The sequence below is a fragment of the Haliotis rubra genome, unplaced genomic scaffold, assembly GCF_003918875.1.
Source record: "Haliotis rubra isolate DU_JTF1 unplaced genomic scaffold, ASM391887v1 Scf276, whole genome shotgun sequence".
NCBI classification, from domain to species: domain Eukaryota; kingdom Metazoa; phylum Mollusca; class Gastropoda; order Lepetellida; family Haliotidae; genus Haliotis; species Haliotis rubra.
The window spans coordinates 1207395-1234964 of record NW_025766847.1 but is presented as its reverse complement, the minus strand read 5'-3'; the positions used below and the strand labels follow the sequence as shown (position 1 = coordinate 1234964).

General features: G+C 44.9%; 1 protein-coding gene across 1 annotated transcript in view; it reads left to right on the top strand.

Annotated features, from left to right (window-relative positions):
* The first annotated feature begins 618 nt into the window (after positions 1–618).
* Positions 619–27570, top strand: part of LOC124280941 (exportin-6-like) — a 51732-nt gene continuing 24780 nt past the window's right edge. The window contains exons 1-16 of the mRNA XM_046716947.1: positions 619–670; positions 893–1005; positions 8935–9132; positions 10320–10479; positions 14406–14540; positions 15061–15493; positions 16980–17106; positions 17691–17800; positions 20752–20860; positions 21684–21776; positions 22562–22791; positions 23481–23573; positions 23800–23950; positions 24392–24538; positions 25131–25318; positions 25852–26009. Coding sequence (XP_046572903.1) covers positions 619–670; positions 893–1005; positions 8935–9132; positions 10320–10479; positions 14406–14540; positions 15061–15493; positions 16980–17106; positions 17691–17800; positions 20752–20860; positions 21684–21776; positions 22562–22791; positions 23481–23573; positions 23800–23950; positions 24392–24538; positions 25131–25318; positions 25852–26009 — 2497 coding nt within the window. The remainder of the gene's footprint in view (positions 671–892; positions 1006–8934; positions 9133–10319; positions 10480–14405; positions 14541–15060; positions 15494–16979; positions 17107–17690; positions 17801–20751; positions 20861–21683; positions 21777–22561; positions 22792–23480; positions 23574–23799; positions 23951–24391; positions 24539–25130; positions 25319–25851; positions 26010–27570) is intronic.

Sequence of the window (27570 nt, the reverse complement as noted above, 5' to 3'; positions counted from 1 at the left end):
TAATTGCATTTATCTGAAGTATTTCATGGATAAATACTGAAGGTCTGCTTTTAACAGCACTGTTTTCCTACTTTATGAATCATTAGGCTGTAAGTACATGCATACTTATATTATGGAACTTATGAGTTTCTTTATAGTTTGAATAGCACTGATGATGTCATCCTCATCCTCATAGTCACATTCGTATAGGTTTCTTGGAAAACAAAGAAAGGTACAACACAGCACTCGAATAGTGTGGTGAAAGTTATTTGCGACCAAAGAAAATACAGAGCCTTTGAAATTGAATGGCATTTAGAATTGATTTTGAGACAAAATGATGCTATACTCCAATTAAGACAGAATTCTGTCCCTGTACTCTCATCAGCTAAAGCAATTATCTGGTGCACTGTGAATGAGAAGAGCACTACTCGCCATGCTTGTTACTGAGTAATATTTGTTTGCCAGTCCTATTTACTGTACTATATATTTCCAACAGAATTGCTCAGTCTGTTACTTCTGGTTTCTGCATGACATGTATGTGTACAATTTTACAATTCATAATCGCTATTCCTAATATAACTTGTGCATTTTGTGCTGCAGGCATCTACAGAAAACTCTTTGAGGTCCTTGGAAACTTTGATGTCGGAGTTTTTTGACATCAGAACTACAAATGAACGGAAAAGAGAAATTGGTAATGTTTTCTTTGAAATGATAGCATTTGAGAATGCATTTTAAACCCAACAATAGTTCCATCTAGCAGTAAATAATATCAATATCCCTTAATGTGTCTTCATTTACTGTGATCAATTTGGACATGTTGAAAATCATAAAATTATATATATTCTATACAAAAATTGTAATCTGTTATCATTCATAGTTTGTTTTATGTAATATTGTTTTACCATTGTTTCAGAGTCCTTGCTGAATAATTTTGCTCAGACAAAAGATGCGTGGCGTCACAGCTTGTTTTTCATTAGCCACACTGGCAATGAATATGTCATCATGTACTGTCTCAATGTCCTTGAGGTAAGGGTATTCTTTTTGGGTTTCATGTTTGCAAATTTAGTGTTCATAAGAGAACCAAATGAGGAAGTAACTTAAAGGTCACATGCAACCAAAAAATCAAACATAATTAAAACACAATTATCACTTATTCATGACATATAATATACATTGCTGATTATAAAAAAAAACATATTAAAAAACTATAAGTGTACAATTGCAAACCAAAAGTGCAATATTTTGTACTTAGGTTTACTTCCCTCGAAAAGAAGCACCCGGGATACCGAACCCAGTCAGAGCGGGTGGGTGTGCACTCAAGTGTAACGTTTTGTTTATGGTGTATAGCCTGATAGGTGTTAAGTTAAAATTGCATGTGGTCAGTGATCGGAGTTGTGTATTGCATATTGTCATTAGCAGACAGGCAGGCAGACACATAGGTGTCAATAAAACAGACATTGAGATTTGTCTGTGACAAAGACATATCTATATAACAGTTAGAAATTCTGTCAATGCTAAATAATGACATTGCTTTTAAGTATCGAACTGAGAAAGTGACTCGGTAAGAAGAACGTGTGGTGAAATAGCCATATGAAATTATATAAACAATTAATCGGTAATCTACTGTCATAACATATAAAAAGCTCGCGCCTGTGAAATATCAACAAAACATTAGAAACATAGCTCACATCAAAGCCTTCACCGAGTACACACCGCCAGCGAAGGTTTTCCGTCTTGAAATGTCGAACGCCTCACTGGTTGACACATAGCTGAGTAGATCTAGATCCTAACAAGGTTCTTTTATGTAACAAGTAGATTATTTACTATTTGTTTTGATTAGACTACTCTGCTCACGACCATATAATCTGGAGATCCCGCTTCCAAGCTGCGTGAACCTATGCGCTATGAGCACAGCCCAGCGCAGCGCAGCACAGCTGTTGAAACCACTTTTCACCCCAAGCAGGGGTACATTTAATGAAACGTTTGAACTCCGATTTTGCAGGGGGGTTTTCATCGCGTTATATTTTTAACTTACCTTACCATAGGTCTTATGCATATACCTAATAAATATGTAATTTAATGTGTTTTACATAAAGGTCACATGCAACGTAAAACACAACTTTGCAGATTCTGATACCTTTCGGAATGGACTTACAGATACAAATCATCAAAAAAGCAAATTCAACTTATAAAGTTGAAAATTATTAAAATCTAAATATTTTAGATATTTAAATACTTACCTTACCATAGGTCTTATGCATATTACCTCAAGCTCCGCTTAAAAGAGATCAGACAGTCGTTGATTCGCCATTCTACTAGAATGGCTGCCTCATGTATTGATGAGTGTACAGGAACCGAAGTGACGTGATCTCCCCTCCCGCGCAAGCGCGATCTATCCAAAAATCACTTTTACTTCAAGCGTACTGCAAGTCAGACGTTATTTGTTTCGCTACTTGCTACTTACTGATACTTTTAGCTATTAAAAGTTCACATTGGTATTTGGTATGTATGTTTTTATATGTCCTATCTTCTACTATGGTGGGTGAAGAGGAATTAAAATAAGTTTCACCTACCTTGCTGCCTCGTGTCTCTCACTTCGGTGTGGGGTGTGTTCCCACGTTGTGAGTGACCCTTCGCTTTGGCATGTTTGGTGTATTGTATACTCCTATGTCTCTTTCACCATACTATTCATGCTTGATTTTGCGTATAGTGCTAGTAATTCCTTATTCTTGATTTTTTCACGCTCTTCTCGGCACAGTGGGGCAGCCATTTTGGTTGTTTACTCTCTACTGTCCCGCCTGTTTGGGCGTGCCCATTTTTTACTGCAGGGGTGTTTTCACTTTTCTGCAGGGTTTTTTTCTGCTCCTTTTACGTATGTTTTACGTTACTCCCTTTCGTGTGTTATGGCTTTTGTGTGCATGGCCTGTCAGTTTTGCTGCATCTGCAAGGTGCAGAAGTCAGCTAAGGATCCACACCCTTGGTGCCCAGACTGCGCTACAGTCTCCTGTTCGCTCGCTGAGCGTTGTCATTTCTGCACCCCGTTGTCCGTCGCCGACTTTAAGTCTTATACCGTCCCTAAGAAGAAATGGCTTTCGCAACGCAGAAGGAAGATGTCTTCGCCTGCTTCTTCTGTTGGTTCCTGAACGTCTCTTCCACGAACGCCAGGTGGACGCTCTTCGATGACAGAACAGATGCCCAAGTCTAATTCTACACCTGTGCCTCGTAAGCTGACGCCGGAGGTTCAACGCCCGTGGGACGCCTTAGTTTATCTGTCTCAGCCGGAAGCCTTATCTCACCCGGAGATGCAGAAACTTCTATGGCCACTTCTCTTGCCTGTTGCATCCAGAGCCAGCGTTCAGATTGAAGCCCAAACTAGCGCCGTTCCAGCGCCAACACTTTCATTGCGCAGCGCCGTGACAGCGCCTTCATCTGCATTGCCGAGTGCAGTTCCAGCGCCGACGCCTGCTGCTGCTGTTCAATTGCATCAGCCAGCGCCGACGCTGACGCCGCTTTCAGATTACCGTATCCCTAGGAAGACACCTTCAGCTACGATTTCTAGAGAGGAGGATTTGCAGCGCCAGTTGCTGGAGGAGCGTTCCTGACGCCTGGAAGCCGAACGCTCCCGTCGTTCTAAACGATCTCGCTCCCGGTCTCCGAGACAACGTCAGCGTTCTAGGAGTCCCCCGCGTAGTTCTGACGCCCATCGTCGCCGTCGTCGGTCTTGTTCCAGATCTCGCTCTCCTCAATGTTCCAATGAGAGGTTTTCAACTCTGACCTCAGGGAGGCGCTACCGTCGTTCTCGTTCAAGGTCACCTCCATTTCGCCACTCGCCGCGCGCCACGACGACCACGTTCTCGTTTCCCGGACGTTACCTTCAGTTCTGTACCTCAGCCGTCGTCTGCCCTTCAGCACCCAACTCTTTCCACTTCTGGACAACGGTACGATGTACCTACCGTATCCTGGGACAATACGGAAGAACGTTATTTTTTCCCTGATTATAATGAGGAGTTGTTAGGCGAGGAAGATAATGGGGGTACGTACCTTCCCCAATCAGCGGTTTTTGATTGGATCGCCGACAGGCTGCCAGATTGTCCTTCCCCTTCTACAGGCACTGATGACCCGAGGGCAATTAGGTTTTCTCCTGAGCTACTCCTTCCGCCGCACCCGATGGTGGCCGGCGCAGTGGCTTCCTTGGATGCCGATTTTGCTAAGCTGTCACTTAACACCACTATCAAGGCCCAGAAGTTGCGCAAAGGGGACTACAAGATCAATAGGTTGGACTTTGCTGATGGTGGTGCGACCCATGATGAATCCCTGAAACGGTTGTCAGGCTCTCCTCAGTCTTCTTCCAGAGTGCAAGACTCTAAGATGTTGGCTACTGACGCCGAACTTAAGCGAATGTTGAAACCTGTGTCGGCGTTGGCCTCTGCTACTTTGGCGGCAGCATGGGATCTGACTGAGGACAATGCGTCTAGATCAGAACACCTCACCACCCTGTTTCAGTAGCAGGGTAAGGTGTTGCATGACTTGTTGGCTCACCTCCGGGCGGCTTTGGCCATGACTACAGTGGTTCGTCGGAGTGGTTTTCTTGAACCTTGTTCGTGGCAGGAAGAGTTCAAGAGGAAGTTGCTAAGAGCTCCGTTCGCGTCTAGTGTCCTCTTCGATAACCGGATTCCGGAGGTTTACAAGGAGCATGCTGAGCTCACTAACACTGAAGTGTCTCTGTCTACCTTTGAGGCTCTGAGTTCGGCCTTTCGTGGCAAGACGTCTATGAGAGGAAGAGGGAAGCGCCATTACATCCCAAGGAGAGATTCTGTCCATAGCGGCCATGGCAGGCCCAACCCTGATTTTTAGCACTCTCCGCAGGACCGTCCTCAGGAGCCCCCTTCGACGCCCAGCAGGGGTAGGGGTAGGCGCCCTTACTCAGGACGCTGAAGCTTTGAATCAACACGACTGGGACCTCCTGCCTCCAGCCGTGCCGGTTCATCGTACTCCAGTATGCGGGAGACTAGGGATCTTCTGGCCCAATTGGACAGTCCTAGAGGATCCTTTTGTGACCAACATCCTCAAGACCGGTTACAAGTTGCCAATCGCCATGTCGCCATTTCTGACTACAACGCCTCAGTCACGCGTGTATGCCCTAGATCAGCAGTTACTGTTAGCAGACTCTGCTAGACAAACAGGCCATAGAGACAGTGCTAGACCCCCAGCAGTCCCCGGGGTTCTACTCACCCATCTTCCTGGTTCCCAAGAAGGATTCAGTCAAACTGCGCATGATTCACAATATGGCAGTTTTCAACGACCTACCTTTCGGAGCTGCCTCACTTCTGGATGGTGTCCCTGGAACAGCTGCGTGCCAGGCTTGCGCCCAGGGTTTGGTTGGCCAGCCTCGACCTCCAGGACGCCTACTTGCATGTGCCTATTTACCATCGTCACAGGAAGTTCCCGATCACGAACTGTTCGTAGACGCGTCTCTTCAGGGTTGGGGGGCACACCTCAACAGCCATACCACCTCGGGGCTGTGGTCTGATGCCGAGCTAGGGTGGCATATCAACAACCTGGAGCTCCAAGCGGTCATTCTAGCGGTCAAACACTGGACGCCTCTCCTGAGGAACACCAAGCTCCTGATTGCGTCGGACAATTCCACGGTGGTTTGGCTGATTAGCAACCAGGGAATGAACAGGTCCAAGCATCTGTTGGAGCAGACTTTCCTGTTGGCCAGTATCCTGGACGACAACAGCATCAGAGCCAGAGCCCGGCACATCCCAGGGTGCAAGAATGTCCTAGCAGACGCTCTCTCAAGGCCAGGCAAGCCATCGCCAACAGAGTGGATGCTGCATCCAGAAGCATTCAACCTTCTATGTCACAGTCACGGCCGCCCTCTGATCGACCTGTTTGCGACTCGGTTCAACAAACAGCTTCCATTGTACGTGTCTCCGATTCCTGATCCGGCGGGATGGGGAGTCGATGCCATATCCTTGTTGTGGGAGGGTCTGGACGCATACGCCTTTCCACCACCAGTTCTGTTGCCAGCAGTAGTAGCAAAGGTCAAACAGACGAAGAGGATTCATCTGCTTTTGGTTGTGCCTTGGTGGCCAACCAGAACCTTGTTCCCAGATCTGCGCCCCGCCGAAAAGAAGTCCGCAACAGTTACCATAGTGGCCTCACCTGCTCAGGACACTGCTTCGTTTGAGAACCTCTCCAGAAAAACAGCTTTTCTCATGGCCCTGGCATTGGATGTCAACAGGGTGCGTTTTGAGCAGTCGCGGCATGGTCTTGATCATCTGGGACTGCTTTGGGACTTCGTGGCTAAGAACCAGCTGCCAGGACAACCGGACAGGATGTTCTCCATTCCTCCATTGTCTTCCATCTTAGGACCCCAGGACGCTGAGGAACAGCTGCTTTGTCCTGTGAGGGCTCTTAAGAGGTACATTGCCAAGCCGTCAACCAGGAGGCAGTCTCGCAAGCGACTGTTCATCCCACTCTCCTCTGCGCCATAGGGTGAGGTTAATAGGAATACCATCGCTCTCTGGCTGCATACGACCATCCTGGCCGCCTACGATGCACAAGATCTCCCTCACCCTACAGCCAATAATCTGCATGAGATTTAGATATTTAAATACATACCTTACCATAGGGTGGTTACTCCCTCCCAATGCTAGATGCTCCTCCCCTTTCTGGGCTCTTCAGACCTGGTCAGTAAAAGTGATTTTTGGATAGACCATGCTTGCGCGGGAGGGGAGATCACGTCACTTCCGTTCCTGTACACTTGTCGATACATGAGGGAGCCATTCTAGTAGAATGGCGAATCAACGACTGACTGACCTCTTTTAAGCGGAGCTTGAGGTAATATGCATAAGACCTATGGTAAGGTAAGTATTTAAATATCTAAAATATTTAGATTTTAATAATTTTCAACTTTATAAGTTGAATTTTGCATTTTTGATGATTTGTATCTGTAAGTCCATTCGAAAGGTATCAGAATCTGCAAAGTTGTGTTTTACGTTGCATGTGACCTTTATGTAAAACACATTAAATTACATATTTATTAGGTGATCATGGGGTTCAAAACATTATGCTCACATCAGTGTTAATCATAAAACATGTAAAGGAGTCCTTGAAGTTTCCACATTTGAAATTACTTTCAAGTACAATATATCAGTTATCAGATTCTTAGAAAAGAAAAGAGGATACTCTGCCAGAGCAGCAAAAGATCCTGTTGTAGATCAACTCGCAACTTGTACGACAACAAATGGCAAAAATTTGAACAATATGCAAGACGGAAAGGCTTCACAGCAATGAAAGCGACTCATCCTCAAGTGGTGGAATATCTATGTCACCTTAGATATACAAGGCATTTGAAAGGTTCGACATTATAAACATACCTGGCCGCTATTAGTATAGTCGTCATGATGAAGACGCTCTTTGAAACTGGAAGACCGCTTTGAAAAAGACCCGCAAAAGAAATTCAGAGCTCCAGCCTGGGATCTGAACGTAATTCTACGACATCTCATGAGTGATGCCTACGAACCTCTAGAGCAAACTACCTTCGAGCTACTCACACAGAAAACTCTGTTCCTCCTTGCATTAGCTACAGCAGCTCGAATGTCAGAGATACATGCGCTGGACTTTGGACGAACTAGATTTGACACCGGAGACCGTGCTGCAGTACATCTAGGACTTAGATAGGACTTTATTGCAAAGAATCGGTTACCTGGCCATCCAGATAGACAGTTCCACGTCCCAGCGCTATCTACAATCCTCGGACCAGAGGACACCCAGGACTTATCCTTGTGTCCTGTCAGAGCCCTGAAAATATATCTTCAAAAGACTAAAACAAGGAGAAGAAAATTCAAGCGCCTATTCATCCCCTTGTCAACGGAGACATATGTAGTGGTCTCAAGAACGACAATATCGTTTTGGATGGGAGCCGTTATACTGAGGGCCTACAAAGCAGCAGGATTAGAGCCTCCAAGAGCCTAAAACCCACATGAAGTCAGAGCACTGGCGTCTACACTCGCTCTGCACGGAAACTGCTCAATATCATCAATAATGGAGGGCTGCTTTTGGAAGTCGGTTACAGTGTTTGCCAACCACTACCTCAGAGACATAGCCACCGAAGACATCTCCGGCATTCACCAGTTTGGGCCACTTGTTGTAGCACAACAACTAAACAGTTCCACAAAGGCGCTGAGTTGGAAATCTCACCCTTTGTCATGTTGACTTGTAGATAAATTTTACTCTGGAGAAGTTTTAGTTTGAAAGTCCATGCTCTCCGTCTGGACTAGACTAGCATGAGTGATTTAGACTATACGGGTAACAATCTTACCTGTACGTGAAGGGGGTCGCAACTCATTTATGATAATGATCTTATCATAATCTATGGGTTGTTATAGATAACTAGTAAAAAGAAGATACTAGTATATCTAAAATCCACATGAATCTATAAGATTCACTTGTCTGAGTGAGAAGTAGGACAAGATTGTGGTCCCCCGAGTTTATAACGGAAGTTGGAAGAATAGGATCTAGGAAGTGCCGTTACGCAGTTACAGGACGTATCTAAGGACAGCTGATGAATCCACGAAGTGGTTTGAACCACCACCAATCCGTCGGATTCTATAAGCAAAATATCATGAGTCAGGATAAGGAAAAATATGTAATTTTGTATAGTCCGTTTGATTCCATATGAGACCAATGAATTGCTCACTAACACAAAATCTAATAAATGCGCAGGAAAAGGGAGGTAACTCGTGGGTGAGTGAACTTTTACGTCCGCTTTAGGGACTACAAGGCATTCAAGTGTTCCACTAACATTCGCATAGAAGAAGGAGATAAGCAAAAGATCATGAGTCAGGATAAGTATGAAATATCACTTTTACTTAAAAAATTACATCTTCTGATGACTCTTGTTAACTGACAACCAAACAAACTGTTGTGAAATCAAACCTATTTCAGAATCTAATCAACAAGCAATGGTTGGGGTTTGATGGCCAGGACAAGATCAAGATTCGCAACACTCTGAACCAGTTCCTGTTGATTCACCATACTGTTGTACCCTCGTACATCAGGAATAAGATTGTTAAACTGGTTGTGGACATCGGAAGGATTGACTGGCCACATTTCTACCCAGACTTTTTTCCAAGTATTTTACAGGTATTGTAAATCTTAATTGTTGAGAATTTCTTTTCACAGCATTGCTCAGTTAGTGTATGAAGAAACACGAGCATTATGTATCATTTCAACTGGCTACATTGGAACACTACAATTGCATATCTTTCCTGAAAATCAAGCTTGATTCTTTAGAAGTTTTTATATTTAATCTTTAAATGGCATTTTGCATGTTTTGAAGGGTTAACATGGTTATGCATAAGCAAAAAGGGTTACACAGATGTATGGATGTCAACTTCTCCAATGATTGGTGATAGTAATGGACTTACAAAATGTCTACTATCATAGTGATAGTAATTGGAGGCAGCTTCATTTATGGCCTAGATAGATGCAGGCTCAGATGAATTAAGTCCCAAGCGCTACATAGACATGTTCCCTGGTCTCTATAGTGTCACGAATCACTGCTAATTACCCCCTGCCTTTCTTTTGTCCATTGCCAATCAGTGCTTATCAGATCAGTGCCTGCTTCCATGTGTCCATTGCCATCACCATTCAGAACGGATAAACATTAATGTTCCTCAGATCAGTTACCACCTTTATTATCTGATTACTTCTTGATTTTACATTCACATATATATAATCTCTCTGCATCCTGGTGTTCATGACCGCCTCCGTGGTGTAGTGGTTAGAGCGTCCGCCCGGAGAACGGAAGGTCGTGGGTTCGATCCCCGACCGCGTCATACCAAAAGATGTTAAAATATGGTACTTGTTGGTCCCTGCCTGGCGCTCAGCATTAATGGGTACAACCATGACTGGTCGGCTCGGAGTCAGTATAATGTGTCTGAGTGGGGTATTCATGCTTCACTGCAGCATGGTATCTCAGTGGGCTAGCACTATAAAACCAGCTTAAGTCTGGGCTAGTACAAGCAGCCGCACATACACATACACACACACGCACGTCGTCATATGAACGAAATATTCTCAAGCACGACGTTAAACCCAATTTCACCTCACCTCACCTGGTGTTCATACCAACTAGTGCCAACATGACCCCCCACTGGGTAAGTTGGCTTTCTTGGTCAGGTGATTTGGTTGAGTACTTTATTTTCCTGTCCTGTTCAGACTGACATCATATGGCTGGAATAATGATGGGCGCAGCAATGAAAAATGATGGTGAAAAGAACAAACATAAAAGAATTTAAGATAATCAGGCAACATTTTTATATTACCAGCTTGCCCAGGGTCAAGACACCACAATGTTGGGTGTGATACTACTACAGACAGCGTCCGAGGAACTGGCCGCCCCCCGGGAAGACCTGAGCATGGCCAGGAAGGAGGAACTCCACCGACTGCTGCTGGTGCAGGTGCCCAACGTCCTCAGTATACTGAACAGTGAGTACCATGTCCTCAGTACGCTCAGTATACATGTCCTCTGTATACTGAACAGGAGTACCATGACCTCAGTACTCTTAGCAGTGAGTACCATGTCCTCAGTACGCTCAGTATACATGTCGTCTGTATACTGAACAGTGAGTACCATGTCCTCATTGTACTCAACAGTCAGTACCATGTCCCTTTGTATACTGAACAGTGAGTACCATGTCCTCATTGTACTCAACAGTGAGTACCATGTCCTCAGTACACCCGGCAGTGAGTACCATGTCCTCAGTACACCCGGCAGTGAGTACCACCTCCTCAGTACACTCAACAGTGAGTACCATGTCCTCAGTACACCCGGCAGTGAGTACCATGTCCTCAGTACCCTCAACAATGAGTAGCATGTCATCTGCATACTGAACAGTGAGTACCATGTCCTCATTGTACTCAACAGTCAGTACCGTGTCCTCAGTACACCTGGCAGTGAGTACCACATCCTCAGTACACTCAACAGTCAGTACCATGTCCTCGGGACACCTTACAGTCAGTACCATGTCCTCGGTACACCCGACAGTGAGTACCATGTCCTCACTACACTGGACAGTCAGTACCATGTCCTCATTGTACTCAACAGTCAGTACCATGACGTCCTCAGTACACTCAACAGTCAGTACCATGTCCTCTGTACACTCGGCAGTGAGTGCCATGTCCTCAGTACACTCAACAGTCAGTACCATGTCCTCAGTACACTCAACAGTGAGTACCATGTCCTCAGTACACTCAGCAGTGAGTACCATGTCCTCAGTACACTCAACAGTGAGTACCATGTCCTCAGTACACCCGGCAGTGAGTACCATGTCCTCAGTACACTCAACAGTCAGTACCATGTCCTCAGTACACTCAACAGTCAGTACCATGTCCTCAGTACACTCAGCAGTGAGTGCCATGTCCTCAGTACACTCAACAGTCAGTACCATGTCCTCAGTACACTCAACAGTCAGTACCATGTCCTCAGTACACTCAACAGTCAGTACCATGTCCTCAGTACACTCAACAGTCAGTACCATGTCCTCAGTACACTCAACAGTCAGTACCATGTCCTCAGTACACTCAGCAGTGAGTACCATGTCCTCAGTACACTCAACAGTCAGTACCATGTCCTCAGTACACTCAACAGTCAGTACCATGTCCTCAGTACACTCAACGGTCAGTACCATGTCCTCAGTACACTCAGCAGTCAGTACCATGTCCTCAGTACACTCAGCAGTCAGTACCATGTCCTCAGTACACTCAACAGTCAGTACCATGTCCTCAGTACACTCAACAGTGGGTACCATGTCCTCAGTACACCCGGCAGTGAGTACCATGTCCTCAGTACACCCAGCAGTGAGTACCACCTCCTCAGTACACTCAACAGTGAGTACCATGTCCTCAGTACACCCGGCAGTGAGTACCATGTCCTCAGTACACTCAACAATGAGTAGCATGTCATCTGCATGCTGAACAGTGAGTACCATGTCCTCATTGTACTCAACAGTCAGTACCGTGTCCTCAGTACACCTGGCAGTGAGTACCACATCCTCAGTACACTCAACAGTGAGTACCATGTCCTCGGGACACCTTACAGTCAGTACCATGTCCTCGGTACACCCGACAGTGAGTACCATGTCCTCACTACACTGGACAGTCAGTACCATGTCCTCAGTACACTCAACAGTCAGTACCATGTCCTCTGTACACTCGGCAGTGAGTGCCATGTCCTCAGTACACTCAACAGTCAGTACCATGTCCTCAGTACACTCAACAGTGAGTGTCATGTCCTCAGTACACTCAGCAGTGAGTACCATGTCCTCAGTACACTCAACAGTGAGTACCATGTCCTCAGTACACCCGGCAGTGAGTACCATGTCCTGTAGTACCATGTCCTACCATGTACCTCAACAGTCAGTGACCATGTCCTCAGTACACTCAGCAGTGAGTACCATGTCCTCAGTACACTCAGCAGTGAGTACCATGTCCTCAGTACACTCACAGTGAGTACCATGTCCTCAGTACACTCAACAGTCAGTACCATGTCCTCAGTACACTCAACAGTCAGTACCATGTCCTCAGTACACTCAGCAGTGAGTACCATGTCCTCAGTACCTCAGTACATGTCCTCAGTACACTCAACAGTGAGTACCATGTCCTCAGTACACTCAACAGTCAGTACCATGTCCTCAGTACACTCAGCAGTGAGTGCCATGTCCTCAGTACATTCAACAGTCAGTACCATGTCCTCAGTACACTCAGCAGTGAGTACCATGTCCTCAGTACACTCAACAGTCAGTACCATGTCCTCAGTACACTCAACAGTGAGTACCATGTCCTCAGTACACTCAACAGTGGGTACCATGTCCTCAGTACACTCTTACAGTGAGTACCATGTCCTCAGTACACTCAACAGTCAGTACCATGTCCTCAGTACACTCAACAGTCCATGTCCTCAGTACACACTCAACAGTGAGTACCATGTCCTCAGTACACTCAACAGTCAGTACCATGTCCTCAGTACACTCAACGGTCAGTACCATGTCCTCAGTACACTCATCAGTACCATGTCCTCAGTACACTCAACAGTGAGTACCATGTCCTCAGTACACTCAACAGTGAGTACCATGTCCTCAGTACACTCAACAGTCAGTACCATGTCCTCAGTACACTTAACAGTGAATGCCTTGTCCTCAGTACACTCACCAGTGACTGCCATGTCCCCCACGTACTCAACAGTGAGTATCATGTCCTCAGTAGACTCAATAGTGAGTACCATGTCTTCAGTATACCCGACAGTCAGTACCATGTCCTCAGTACACTCAACAGTCAGTACCATGTCCTCAGTACACTCAACAGTCAGTACCATGTCCTCAGTACACTCATCAGTCAGTACCATGTCCTCAGTACACTCAACAGTGAGTACCATGTCCTCAGTACACTCAACAGTCAGTACCATGTCCTCAGTACACTCATCAGTCAGTACCATGTCCTCAGTACACTCAACAGTGAGTACCATGTCCTCAGTACACTCAACAGTGAGTACCATGTCCTCAGTACACTCAACAGTCAGTACCATGTCCTCAGTACACTTAACAGTGAATGCCTTGTCCTCAGTACACTCACCAGTGACTGCCATGTCCCCCACGTACTCAACAGTGAGTATCATGTCCTCAGTAGACTGACTAGCCAACGCTTTAACCACTAGGCTACCCCACCGCCCCTGTCCTCAGTAGACTCAATAGTGAGTACCATGTCCTCAGTACACCTTACAGTCAGTACCATGTCCTCAGTACACCCGACAGTGAGTACCATGTCCTCAGTACACTCAACGGTCAGTACCATGTCCTCAGTACACCCGACAGTGAGTACCAAGTCCTCAGTACATTCAACAGTCAGTACCATGTCCTCAGTACACCCGACAGTGAGTACCATGTCCTCAGTACACTCAACAGTGAGTACCATGTCCTCGGTACACTCAACAGTCAGTACCATGTCCTCAGTAAACTTAACAGTATGTATCATGTCCTCTGTACCTCTTAGACTAACAACTAGTCTCTGAAATGAACATATTTTACTGAAAAAAGTTCATAGTAAAAAAAAAAAATATAATGAAAAGGAGCCCTGAGAATTTCTTCATTTTCAGCCTGAAGCTGAGGAAATCTAGACTTGCCACATATTCTAGACTTGTGTGGGTTTTCTTGGACATATTTGCTTCAGGGTCTGTACGACAGACTATCTGTACATGTGCTCAACTACTTCCTCATTATATTCCCATGGACATTTAAGTTTAGGTTGCAAGAAGCGACAACATCAGTTTATGCATTAATTCTCAGTAATTTACTTAAAACATATTTCAGATATCGTTTTATGATATTGATAGCATATTTTCTCTCCCTGTTTGTTTTCAGATCTTCTAGAAACAGTGCTTGAAAAGCATCGCCACCTAGTGGCAGCCACTCCTCCACCTTCACCGACACAGGGGGACAGCAGCATTAGTCGCAGATCTTCTCTAATGCTCTTCTCTTCTTCACCTATCAGATCAGGTATATGGATGATGAGTATCTGCCATGTCTAAACAAACATATACTGGTGTTTTAGAGGATTAATCTATAGAGAATTTTTCAAATTTACAATGATACTCATGTCCAGGACTCAATATTGTGAAGCTTTGCATGACTTAGAATAGCTTTTGCTATCATTTGCCTGTGTTTATAACTGACTAACATCAGCATTGGATTTATTAAGTGAGACTTGTGTGTCTGTGTACCCAATCAGTTTGGATCGTTCTTCATGCTAACAACTACTGGTTTGCTTGTTCATTCCAAGTTATTAACAGACTTCCATGATATAACATATCTCTTGCTTACATCCAAAACAATATCCTGTGATTTAGAACTTAACTGTTTCATATAATGATCATTCACACTAGTCTTCCACAACATTTATCCCCAAGTCATGTTTAGTTTTGAATGAAGAATTTATACTATTGTGTAGCCGTGTTAAGAAATTTGCACAAGCTGCATAACATTGTTATGCTCATGCCCCCGTCTGTTATTTTCCCAGATACTCTTCTAAGCAGTATGTTCAAGTCCCCAATCCGAGGCACACGCATGGAAGCTCTCCCCCCCCTGGATGATGAGTCCCAGCAGTTGTGTTCCGCTGCCCTCTCCCTGGCCCACTACTTCAGCTGGATCCCGCTCTCCGCAACCATCACCCCCACTCTGCTCAGCACCATCTTCCACTATGCAGGATTTGGCTGCGAGGTGCGCAACAACCGGGCATCCAGTCCGAACATGTCCTTCTCCAACAGTACTCAGTGTCTGGGTGTGCTGGCCATGAACTGTGTCAATGAGCTGCTGTCCAAGAACTGTGTCCCACAGGAGTTTGAGGACTTCCTGCTACAGATGTTTCAGCAGACATTTTACCTGTTACAAAAGATGACAAAGGAGAGCTCTACTAATCCAACAGGAAACAGATTAGCAGAACTCGAAGATAGGTGGGTGGCTTTGTTAAGTTGTTGTTATCTCCTGAAAGCTCCTCTCACCTTTGGGGTGGTAGGGTAGCCTAGTGGTTAAAGTGTTTGCCCTTCACGCCGAAGGGACGGGTTCGACTCCCCGCATGGGCACAATGTGCGAGGCCCATTTCTGGTGTCCCTAGCCGTGATATTGCTGGAATATTGATAAAAAAGTGGTGTAAAACTAAACTCACTCACTTACTCCTCTCACCTGGTGATTCGGATTAAGAATAACAGTCACAAGAAACATAAGTGGCAATTAAATGGATCAGGTTGTCCTACTCAGTGACTGATTGCATCCAACATCTTTCCCAACTGCATGTAACAATGCTCATGATGTCAGTCACAGGATTGTCTGGTCCAGACTTAACAGATGTAATATTTAGGATTAGACTTTGTCAGCAAAGTACTCTTAGGGTGTTGAGTCCCATCCGGGATTCAAACCCATGCTCTGAGAGTCAGGCAACTGATCACCAGCACACAAAGTCAGCCATCCAACCAACTCAGCCAACATGGCTTTCACAAGAGAAGTCTGACAACTAGTAGTCAAGATAACAGACTTTGTGTACCCCTCTCACAAGTGTTATTTACAGAGTGCCAGCATAAAGCTTGAATACTGCATGCATTTAACACAAGCAAACTATGAAGGTCCCTCTGTAGTCAAGTGCATGGAGTTTATGATTGTGGCTGCATGGTTTACCCTGATTTTGAGCCTCGGTGTGTCTCCACAACTATGGTTATTGGTTTCACCATAGTGCCGCACAAGCTTGGCCTGTATCACTGTGGGTGTTCCCCCCAGGCATATACAACCCATTGTCCTTCCACAACATAAAACAACCAACATATCCTCAAAGTGAGATCAAATCCAGCCCAGTGTTTCCCTTATCTACCTAGGTTGTGTGAGTTCCAACTATGAAGATTGGTGTTGTTTGATTTGCTGGTTGCTTGTAGACTTGTATCTTGCTAATATGGCAAATATTGTACAGGTGATATCATGGATACAGTCCAGGTTTACAGTGTTCACGAATGCTGTTTCAAAAGTAACAGGACATTGGGTCCTATAAGTTTCAGATGTCTGTCTGACCCATTCAAAATCCACAGGACCCATAGAATAAAATTAAACACACATTTCATATTCAACATTTCTTATAATTGGCATTGAAATTTTTAACAAACGTAAGATTTATGAAGGGCAAACAAGTGTCACATGTCACATATAACAACTTCAGTCGAAGTCATTGTGAAATATACAGTCTGACATTGGGGCCGGCGGGTTGTAGACTTCTATCGGACCGTTGGCAAATCTGCCGGATTTGTCAGAGGACAGACGCTATTCGTGAACACTGGGTTTACCTGTTGTTATGTATGTAGTTTATCATTGTATGATTATCCTACTATTGTTTGTCTGCGAATCATTCATCCTAACATTTGTGCAGTGAATAACATGATGTTGATGTTTTCCTTTCAGTTACGTGGAGAAATTCACTGATTTTTTGCGACTCTTTGTCAGTATACACTTGCGTCGTTTTGAGGGCAGTGCACAGTTTCCTGTATTAGAATTCCTTGCTCTTCTCTTCAAGTATACCTTCAGACAGGTAAATATACGCAATGTTGTAAACATTTATCATAGTTTATTGTTCATGCAGTTGTTTTGATGGGGCAAATATAAGTATAATTGATATGCCTTAGTGTCATAATTGTGCAAATTTCTAACAGTATCTCAGTGGGGGATAGAAACGTGCCACATATCACACGGTCTGTTCTTTCGAAAATGTGAAACACACTGTTAGTTGATTTCTTTTGTCTTTTCTGGCAAAAAATTATGTCCATAATTTAAGGATTGTAGTAAACAGAAATCTGCATGACTCCCCCTTTGAAGATCCTGGTTAGAATTGATCTTCCGTAGCCCACGCTTGTCTTTAAAGTTGATTAACCAGATCAGTGTTCAGGCTCTTTGACTTGTTGATGCATGTCATTGCCAAATTGATAACCCGTAACCCAGATGCTCATGATATCAATCACTGGATTTTCTGGCCCAGACTTGAGTATTTGCAGATCCCCACATATAGCTTGGATATTGCTGCATGGTGCGCTACACCACAAACAAATAAACAAACAAAGCATTTTGACTTACAGTAGCACTTATCAGAGTTCTGAGTGTGATGTGTGTTTGTTTCAGCCTGGCAATGATGGATTCTTCAACTGTCTGGACATCTGGAACACCTTTCTGGACTACCTGCTGACCAAACTCCAGGAGAGGTCGGCAGATGGACTCAGCATAGTCAGCAGGTATGTCATTGTCCCTGTGTTTTGTTTAATCCCGTATTCTCAGCTAATAAAAATGATAATGGTCCATATATTAATATGAGTTGTCTTGAAATCTACTCAATCTGATGCCAAAAGACAATTGCTAAACCCAGCTATTGCCTCATAATGGTTGTGGTGTTTGGAGCCCCTGAGATGGAGTATTTCCCAGTTGGTCTTGATGCAGATGTATCAACGTATACTGCTTTATTGTATGCAGCTGTTGTTCTGTAGATTAGCACTAATTTTGATGACTGATAGAGTATGTGTCAATTCTTTATTTTTGCTGCAACTAATACATGTGTGAAGAAGGTCATCTGTGGTTAGGTAGTGTATCATGTTTACATCTGAGCCATTTTGTTGGCAGAGTACACATAGGTCATACAATTTGTACCAAAAGTTTGACTGCTGTATAATGCGTGTTAGTATAGCAAGTATTGTCTCCGTGTATCCCACCTGAGGTGTTCCCCACTCTCTGACGTTTGTCTGACAGTCTCCCACCTGAGGTCTACCCCACTCTCTGACATTGGTCTGACAGTCTCTCCCACCTAAGGTGTTCCCCACTCTCTGACATTGGTCTGACAGTCTCCCATCTGAGGTGTACCCCCTCTCTGACATTGGTCTGACAGTCTCCCATCTGAGGTGTACCCCACTCTCTGACATTGGTCTGACAGTCTCCCATCTGAGGTGTACCCCCTCTGACATTGGTCTGACAGTCTCCCATCTGAGGTGTACCCCGCTCTCTAACATTGGTCTGACAGTCTCCCATCTGAGGTGTACCCCACTCTCTGACATTGGTCTGACAGTCTCCCATCTGAGGTGTACCCAACTCTCTGACATTGGTCTGACAGTCTCCCATCTGAGGTGTACCCGCTCTCTGACATTGGTCTGACAGTCTCCCATCTGAGGTGTTCCCCACTCTCTGACATTGGTCTGACAGTCTCCCACCAGAGGTGTACCCCACTCTCTGACATTTGTCTGACAGTCTCCCACCTGAGGTGTACCCCGCTCTCTGACATTGGTCGACAGTCTTCCACCTGAGGTGTACCCCGCTGTCTGACATTGGTCTGACAGTCTCCCATCTGAGGTGTACCCCACTCTCTGACATTGGTCTGACAGTCTCCCATCTGAGGTGTACCCCACTCTCTGACATTGGTCTGACTGTCTCCCATCTGAGGTGTACCCCACTCTCTGACATTTGTCTGACAGTCTCCCACCTGAGGTGTACCCCACTCTCTGACATTGGTCTGACAGTCTCCCACCTGAGGTGTGGCCCACTCTCTGACATTGGTCTGACAGTCTCCCACCTGAGGTGTACCCCCACTCTCTGACATTGGTCTGACAGTCTTCCCACCTGAGGTGTACCCCACTCTCTGACATTGGTCTGACAGTCTCCCATCTGAGGTGTACCCACTCTCTCTGACATTGGTCTGACAGTCTCCCACCTGAGGTGTACCCCACTCTCTGACATTGGTCTGACAGTCTCCCACCTGAGGTGTACCCCACTCTCTGACATTGGTCTGACAGTCTTCCCACCTGAGGTGTACCCCGCTGTCTGACATTGGTCTGACAGTCTCCCATCTGAGGTGTACCCCACTCTCTGACATTGGTCTGACAGTCTCCCATCTGAGGTTTACCCAACTCTCTGACATTGGTCTGACAGTCTCCCACCTGAGGTGTACCCCACTCTCTGACATTGGTCTGACAGTCTCCCACCTGAGGTGTACCCCGCTCTCTGACATTGGTCTGACAGTCTCCCACCTGAGGTGTACCCCACTCTCTGACATTGGTCTGACAGTCTCCCATCTGAGGTGTACCCACTCTCTGACATTGGTCACCCCGCTGTCTGACATTGGTCTGACAGTCTCCCACCTGAGGTGTACCCCACTCTCTGACATTGGTCTGACAGTCTCCCACCTGAGGTGTACCCCACTCTCTGACATTGGTCTGACAGTCTCCCACCTGAGGTGTACCCCACTCTCTGACATTGGTCTGACAGTCTCCCATCTGAGGTGTACCCCCTCTCTGACATTGGTCTGACAGTCTCCCACCTGAGGTGTACCCCACTCTCTGACATTGGTCTGACAGTCTCCCATCTGAGGTGTACCCCCTCTGACATTTGTCTGACAGTCTCCCACCTGAGGTGTACCCCCTCTCTGACATTTGTCTGACAGTCTCCCACCTGAGGTGTACCCCGCTCTCTGACATTTGTCTGACAGTCTCCCACCTGAGGTGTACCCCACTCTCTGACATTGGTCTGACAGTCTCCCATCTGAGGTGTACCCCACTCTCTGACATTGGTCTGACAGTCTCCCATCTGAGGTGTACCCCACTCTGACATTGGTCTGACAGTCTCCCATCTGAGGTGTACCCCTCTGACATCTGACATTTGTCTGACAGTCTCCCACCTGAGGTGTACCCCACTCTCTGACATTGGTCTGACAGTCTCCCACCTGAGGTGTACCCCACTCTCTGACATTGGTCTGACAGTCTCCCACCTGAGGTGTACCCCACTCTCTGACATTGGTCTGACAGTCTCCCACTGAGGTGTACCCCCTCTCTCTGACATTGGTCTGACAGTCTCCCATCTGAGGTGTACCCCACTCTCTGACATTGGTCTGACAGTCTCCCATCTGAGGTGTACCCCACTCTGACATTGGTCTGACAGTCTCCCACCTGAGGTGTACCCCACTCTCTGACATTGGTCTGACAGTCTCCCACCTGAGGTGTACCCCACTCTCTGACATTGGTCTGACAGTCTCCCACCTGAGGTGTACCCCACTCTCTGACATTGGTCTGACAGTCTCCCACCTGAGGTGTACCCCACTCTCTGACATTGGTCTGACAGTCTCCCACCTGAGGTGTACCCCACTCTCTGACATTGGTCTGACAGTCTCCCACCTGAGGTGTACCCCACTCTCTGACATTTTTTACAGGTACCAGGAAGCTCTGTTGTCCCTGGTGTCTCACATCCTGCAGAAGTTCCAGTTCCGCTTCAACCAGTCTCAGCTAGAGGAGCTGGATGACGACACGCTCGATGATGATGTGAGTAGTTTACTAAGGACTAGTATTCGAACACCATGCCCTAAAATCTTACTAAAGAAAGAACAGTGGAATACTGTGTCCTAAGATCTTACCAAATAACTAGTATTGGAACACCATGCCCTAATATCTTACTAAGGACTAGTATTGGAATACTGTGTCCTAAGATCTTACCAAAGAACTAGTAATGGAATACTGTGCTGTAATGTGTGGACCTAACATCAGGCTTCCATGACCCAACAGTGAAAACAATGATCAAGCATCATTGATCACAGCACCATGTGGGATGAAAGCATGGATTGATATTGATCCTACTTGTAGAGTTCTGACAAACCATGAACCACAATCAGGGTGACTTATCAAACCCCTGATCACTGGATTCAGGTGTGACAAAGGGGTGAAACTCTTAAGATAGAATTCATGTGCCATATACAACTGGGCCCTTCCCAACTTGTGCCTTTTGGGTCAGGTCAAATGTTGGTGTGATGCTAGCCTTTTGGATCAGGTGAAATATGGATGCGATGCTGGTGATATGGAATCATTGAGGGATGAAGTTGGAGTGAATAGGTTTCATTCATCATGCCCTGATGTCATATCTTCAAACACTGGTTTGTCTGGAGTTTGTCTGGACAGTGATCATGGTGATATAACTCAATGTTTAGGGACTGCAATGTTAAGTAACAATCCCCCACTCACTGCCAGGAATGAGTTGTTGCTGTTGAATGGAGTGGCATCATGGAGTGGTAGGTGTCACTCGGTCAGTGGTGATGTGGAAAATTATTGCCTAGGAAACCTTAGTGTGATGAAGTTGGTGTGTTCCTTTCAGTCTGAGACAGAGTGGCAACACTTCCTTCGTCAGTGTCTCGAAGTAATAGCCAAGGTTGCTGAACTCCTCACAGCAGAGACTTTCCAGCTCATAGTAAGTTCTGGGTTTTCTCATTAAACATTCAATACAGAAGAAATATTCAAGATTATAGTTTACTTGTGTCTGTACAACCTCAGACAACCATGATAACAATAACATGTTCTTACCTTTTGTCTGATTTAGAAGTAATAGAGCTCAAGAGGATAATTTGTAAGATCAAGGGACCTCCATAATTTATGGGGTTTGGGGGGTGTTGACTTTGTGATGATGATATTAAGGGAGGTCACCCATTTTGTTCTGGGGAGGTAGGGGGTCATCAAATTTGTACACATGTACTAGGAGGGTCAGCAATTTTGTACATTAAAATATTTAAACATTATGCTTAAAAATTATGGGAGGGAAGGGGGGTGTCATTGATTTTGTACACACATGCAGTGGGGTCACACATTGTACATGCACATTTATCATCACACACACACACACACACACACACACACACACACACACACACACACACACACACACACACACACACACACACACACACACACACACACACACACACACACACACACATCCCCCTAGCCATAAGTTATGAACGGTCCCCTAGATGGCTATTATAATGTTCATATTAAGTAGCTGCAGTACTGCTGAGATGGAAATTTTCAATTAATGTTTAAGGAGGGGGTTGCGTAAATACCATTCCTGGCTCACATACTGTTTATGTATTGTGTAAGTATGTTCAGTGTTTCAAATCAGGGTGTATTTGAGTCACTGTTTAGCAATAGTTGCTCCCAGTAGAGAAGTGACAGTATGTATGTTTACTGGCAACCTTTCAGTGGGAGCCTTTCAAGGATTACATGAATGTGTACATGGGGCTGGAGACATGCGTGACAAACGGCATGCAGGGCCGTCGGCTCAATATCACTGGCGAGAACGAGTGTCGGAGACTTCACTGCACACTGAGAGATCTGTCGTCCCTACTGCAGGCACTTGGGAGGCTGGCAGATCACTTCATTGGGGAGAAGTTTGCCCACAGATACACCATTGCCCAAGTTCTGGTGGACAAGTAAACATTTACTTCTTGACACTTTCTGTCTGTACAAACATCTAGTTTTCATGTGATACTGAAGTGGCAGGCAGGTGTTTGTGTGACTGGGTCAAGGCTGTGGTAATTAAGGAAACCATATGATCCTGTGTGTAATGCACTCTTGGTGTTAAAAGCTATGTAGAGGAGGAACACTTAATACAAGCATATTCAATGAGTTGTGGTTCTTTTCACAGTAAATTGTATGGGACTAATAATTGTTGTCTACAGTCATACAAACATTGCTTCACGTACATGAATACAATTGCAATTATGAACTATCATATGTGGGGATGTTTATTCGCCAAACTTGATATAATCATTGACCAAGTTTCTAATAAGCTGTTGGTTCACTTGAAGTGATATAGTGTAGTTTTGCATTGTACACTACATATGCAATAACACTGTTTCTGTAAACTTATACACATAGAATGTGGTGTGTGTATAACATGGGTGGCAGTAAATATAAGAAAATATGGTATCTGTTTATTTTCTGGGCAACTGCAGCGTTTAATTATAATATTGTTAATGTTGTTACAGAATACATGTGAAATCAACAACTGGATGTGATAATGTGTGATGAAAGTGCTGACAATGATGCTTGATAGGTGTTTTGAAATCAGATAGTTGGTGGAGCTTATCTAATCCACCTCATGTTGTTGTGTTTTCAGATTGGTGGAGACAGTGACATATGGAAGTAAACACAAGCTGTTTGAAGTGACATCGGTAGCTCAGTCTGTGCTGCAGCCGGACTTCATTCAAGTGTCAGTATTGCACAGAAAGTCTACCTTCACTCATAGTTGATGAACAGGTTATACATGTCAGAGTGCATAACACTTGTGTTACCGTTGTATTCAAACACTGAAGGAAAGTTATGTATCATGACTGATACTACTGTATTTATCGACAATATGATTGTTATGATGTGTTAATTGTTCTGACTGTTATGTATACTACTGCTATCACTCACAGCCTTTTGCTCTCTTTCAGTCATTCTCAGGCTATGGCAGCCATCAAGGCATATGCTCATTGGCTGGCTCAACTTTATGGAGAGTCTCAACGAACCAATCAGGAGAAAGAGAAGCTGTACAACCTCATCGTCAAGCTTATTGATGCAGTTGCACCTCTAATAAATAAGGAGGTGTGTTATATTTCTAAATATCACAGCATCAGATGGACTTGAAATACCTATAGGTTGTGAGGCCGTACACCTGCCAGGTATCAGAACACTAGTGCCTGTGTTATTTAACAGTATGGGTGATGTTGTAAAGCAGTTGTCTCAGTTTGACTGTTTCTGCCATTGTTCTATGTTATCACTAGTTGGGCCAGGTAAGTTCTGATTGGTATCAGGAGTTGCAAGTTACTGTTACACCTGAGCAAGGTCCAGGTCAAGGAAGTCATGTACCCTGACTTGAACTTCATCCTGGTATGTATGGCCATTGAGGAAATGACAGTCAATGGCTGCTTCCCTTCCTGCAAGTACTTGAAAACACTGTTAGTTACTCGTGCAGTATGAATATATGCTCGAACACCAAATCTGAGTAAAATAGTTTGTGACTGATTGAGCTGGGTCCTTGTTTAGGTTCCAGAGAGAGTGGCTCACTCTGCTGCCCACTTGTTTCTATCGATGGCCACAACAGTGAGGCCATCCTTCCTCATACAGCTTCCTAGCATGCAGACCCTGTACAACATGGCCAGTCAGGGAGCCTTCACGTCTCTCAAGCAGGAGGTATGTTATTTGCTTCTGTCCAGCATGCCAGTTAAAACAGTGTATTCCCATTTCAGGGCAAAGGATGTCATGTTGGTTACTAGTATGCCAGGTTCTTTATTTGAAGGGTATGATCAACAGATGCAAAACCGTATATTACAAATAGATGAAAAACAGTGATTCCACTGGGATGGAAAACAACATATTTAGGAATGAAAACTGCAGTTTGATAATTTGGTACCAGTTAGAACAAATGAAATATGTGCAATGTTATGTCACTTGTGGAGAATAACATTTCTCTGGCATCCCAATATATCAACTTGGGAACCCTACAGTTGGCAGTGAGTTCCCTGGACCACCATTATATATTGACTAGGTGGAGCTGGGATGTATGCCTTGGTCAAGCTATGAATTTTGCTTGTGAGAGACCACATGCTTACTGATGTAAGATGCTGCTGGGTGAAACTGCTATTTTGATTTCATGATCTTGGTCTGGTATTAAGCTGTTGAAACTAAAACTGCTTCAGTATCAGTCTTTTCTGGAGATCCATTATAAGAATGAGGGAATTTGTGTTTGTGTGTTACAGCAGTGGTGTTGTGTGTGTGTTGACAGATCCAGCTGCTAATGTGCCGGTCGTTGTCCCACTATCTGTTGCTACCCTGGCCGGGATTACCAGACTCCGAGCAGAACTGGGTGAACAGAGCGTCACATCATCAGAGTTTTATACAGTCTCTCACCGCACGCTACATTCAGGTCAAAACAATGGCAGACCTGGCAGACAATAAAGTTCTACAGCAAGAATTCACGTTCATTGATTTCCTGCACATTCATTGATTTCCTGCTCACACTCATCTGAATTGATCTGCCCTTTGTTAAAAGTGCCAAAGGGAGTTTGTGCTGGGTTTTCATTCATTTATTTGTTTCTATGTAGGAATTTATAGGCTATCGATATTACAGTCCTCATTTTGAACCCGACCCATGAAGATCCGGTTCAAATTGATCTTCAGTAACCCATGCTGGTCGTAAGAGGCGACTAACGTGATCAGGAGGTCAGGCTAACTGACTTGGTTGACACATGTCATTGTATCCCACTTGCATAGAATGATGCTCATGCTGTTGATCACTGGATTGTCTGGTCCAGACTCAATTATTTACAGACCTTCACCATATAGCTGAGTGCGGTGTAAAACTAAACTCACAAACGAATGAACAAACAAACGAGTTCCCCAGTACACTGTTGTGAGAGGCAGCTGAAATCTGGATCAATGTCAAAACTCTTCTTGATGTCTTTGTTTTCCACTGGCAGTGAAACTTTTATTACTTTCCTCCTTCCAGTCAAGCCTGTGATCAGGGTGACATTACAGATCATGCAAGATTTGATCGAGTCATTAGCCGGAGAAGTGGTGAAATCCAAGCAGATCTGCTACCAGTCGCTTCAGGAGTCAATACAGATGACACTTACTATCTTCCCCATATATATACAACAGACAGGTCAGTGGCTTTAACATAATCTATACTCACAGTGACCACATCGAATAGCTTCACAGCACCCCAACCTTGTGTCTCTGCAGGGATTCTGAAGCAAGACAGGGGCCCGGTAGCCCTTGATTCTCTCTCAAGGGGAATTCTGAGGCATGATGTCATGCTCTGCCTCATCAAGACTTATCATCATTTGGAGGCCCCCACGGTTTAGTGAAAATATAAAGCTGACTGGTGCATAAAGAAAACCTTACTCGTACTTGCTGCAGTGCGTTAGCTGTCACAGACAGACAAACCAGTGCAGTCATTTAGGTTGTCACACATTATGTGTGTCAGCTGTGTTTCACTGCTGCATCAGTCATTGCAGATTTATTCCTAGCAAAACACAGTATGTACACCCACCTGTGCCTTGGACCATGTTTTAGTACAGTATTCAGAGATATTTATCTTACCTTCATGTAAAATACTTTAATTTCATTGGTCAATGACGCTTTAACACATTTCCGTGTCACCCCTCCCAGGAGGGTGACAACTGGAAAAAATATTACTCGCTGCCACGGTAACCTGCAAACTCTCTGCCAAGAAGCAGTGTCGCTAACAATCATATGACGTCATAATATGATGCATGCAGTGTACGGAGTTTTTTAGTTCAGAAAATACATATTTATTTACTGACTTTCACTGCTTTATTTCATTTATTTTTTACATTGAATCGTTTGCACACTCAACTTAAACATAATTATCTTTTTCATAGTGATCGTCCTTGGGGTACATATATGCATTTTCTGCGGCTGAAAATGTCACGTGACAGTTGTATCAATGTTTTAATAAAAATATTGTACAATAAATAAAAAACTTTTATTTATTATACGGCCCCCACCACGTGGAGTTTTCTATGTGTATTTTGCTGTTGTATTTCACCGTTAGCTAAGTGCTTTGCGTGTTTGCTCTCAGGCAATTTACGGCGTGCATTGCCTGTGGGCTCATGTTGCCGCAGCAAGATAAGCATGAAAAGTGCTTATGTTGTCTTAAAAGGCTGGGCATAACCCTGACGTATGCAAGCTTTGTATGGGTTTCTACCCCCGTGCCCAGAAGAGAAGGGCTGCTGATTTCCTCTTCTACAGAGAATTGAGGGAGGTGGGAGGGCACCCGGCCGAGGAAATGCCCCCATCCAAGTCTAAAAAGGCTAAAAATCCTTCTAAAACCAAGGGTTCGAAAGAATCTCCACAATTTGATATGTCATTCATTCAATGAACTCTGGTATTCCTGGTGTTCCGCCCCCTCTTCACCCTTTCCCCTTGAGAGCGGAGGAGCCAGTTCTGTCTGGGCTACCTCCTGCGTCCGGAGCGGAGAGTGTCCCGAGTGTCAGCGCATTTCGCAGATGTTACCCCAAGCTGTGGTAATGACTAGCTGTCAGGACTCGTCTGAGTTCCACCTGCCGGGTGAGGCGTTTGCTCCTTGGCAGCCTTCACAGACGCAGCTCCACGTTTTCCCCTCACTGATTCAGGATGTTGTGGATCCGTTGCTAGCTTGCTCTCAGCTGGAGTTCAATTTTCCCTAACTTGTGAAGCGG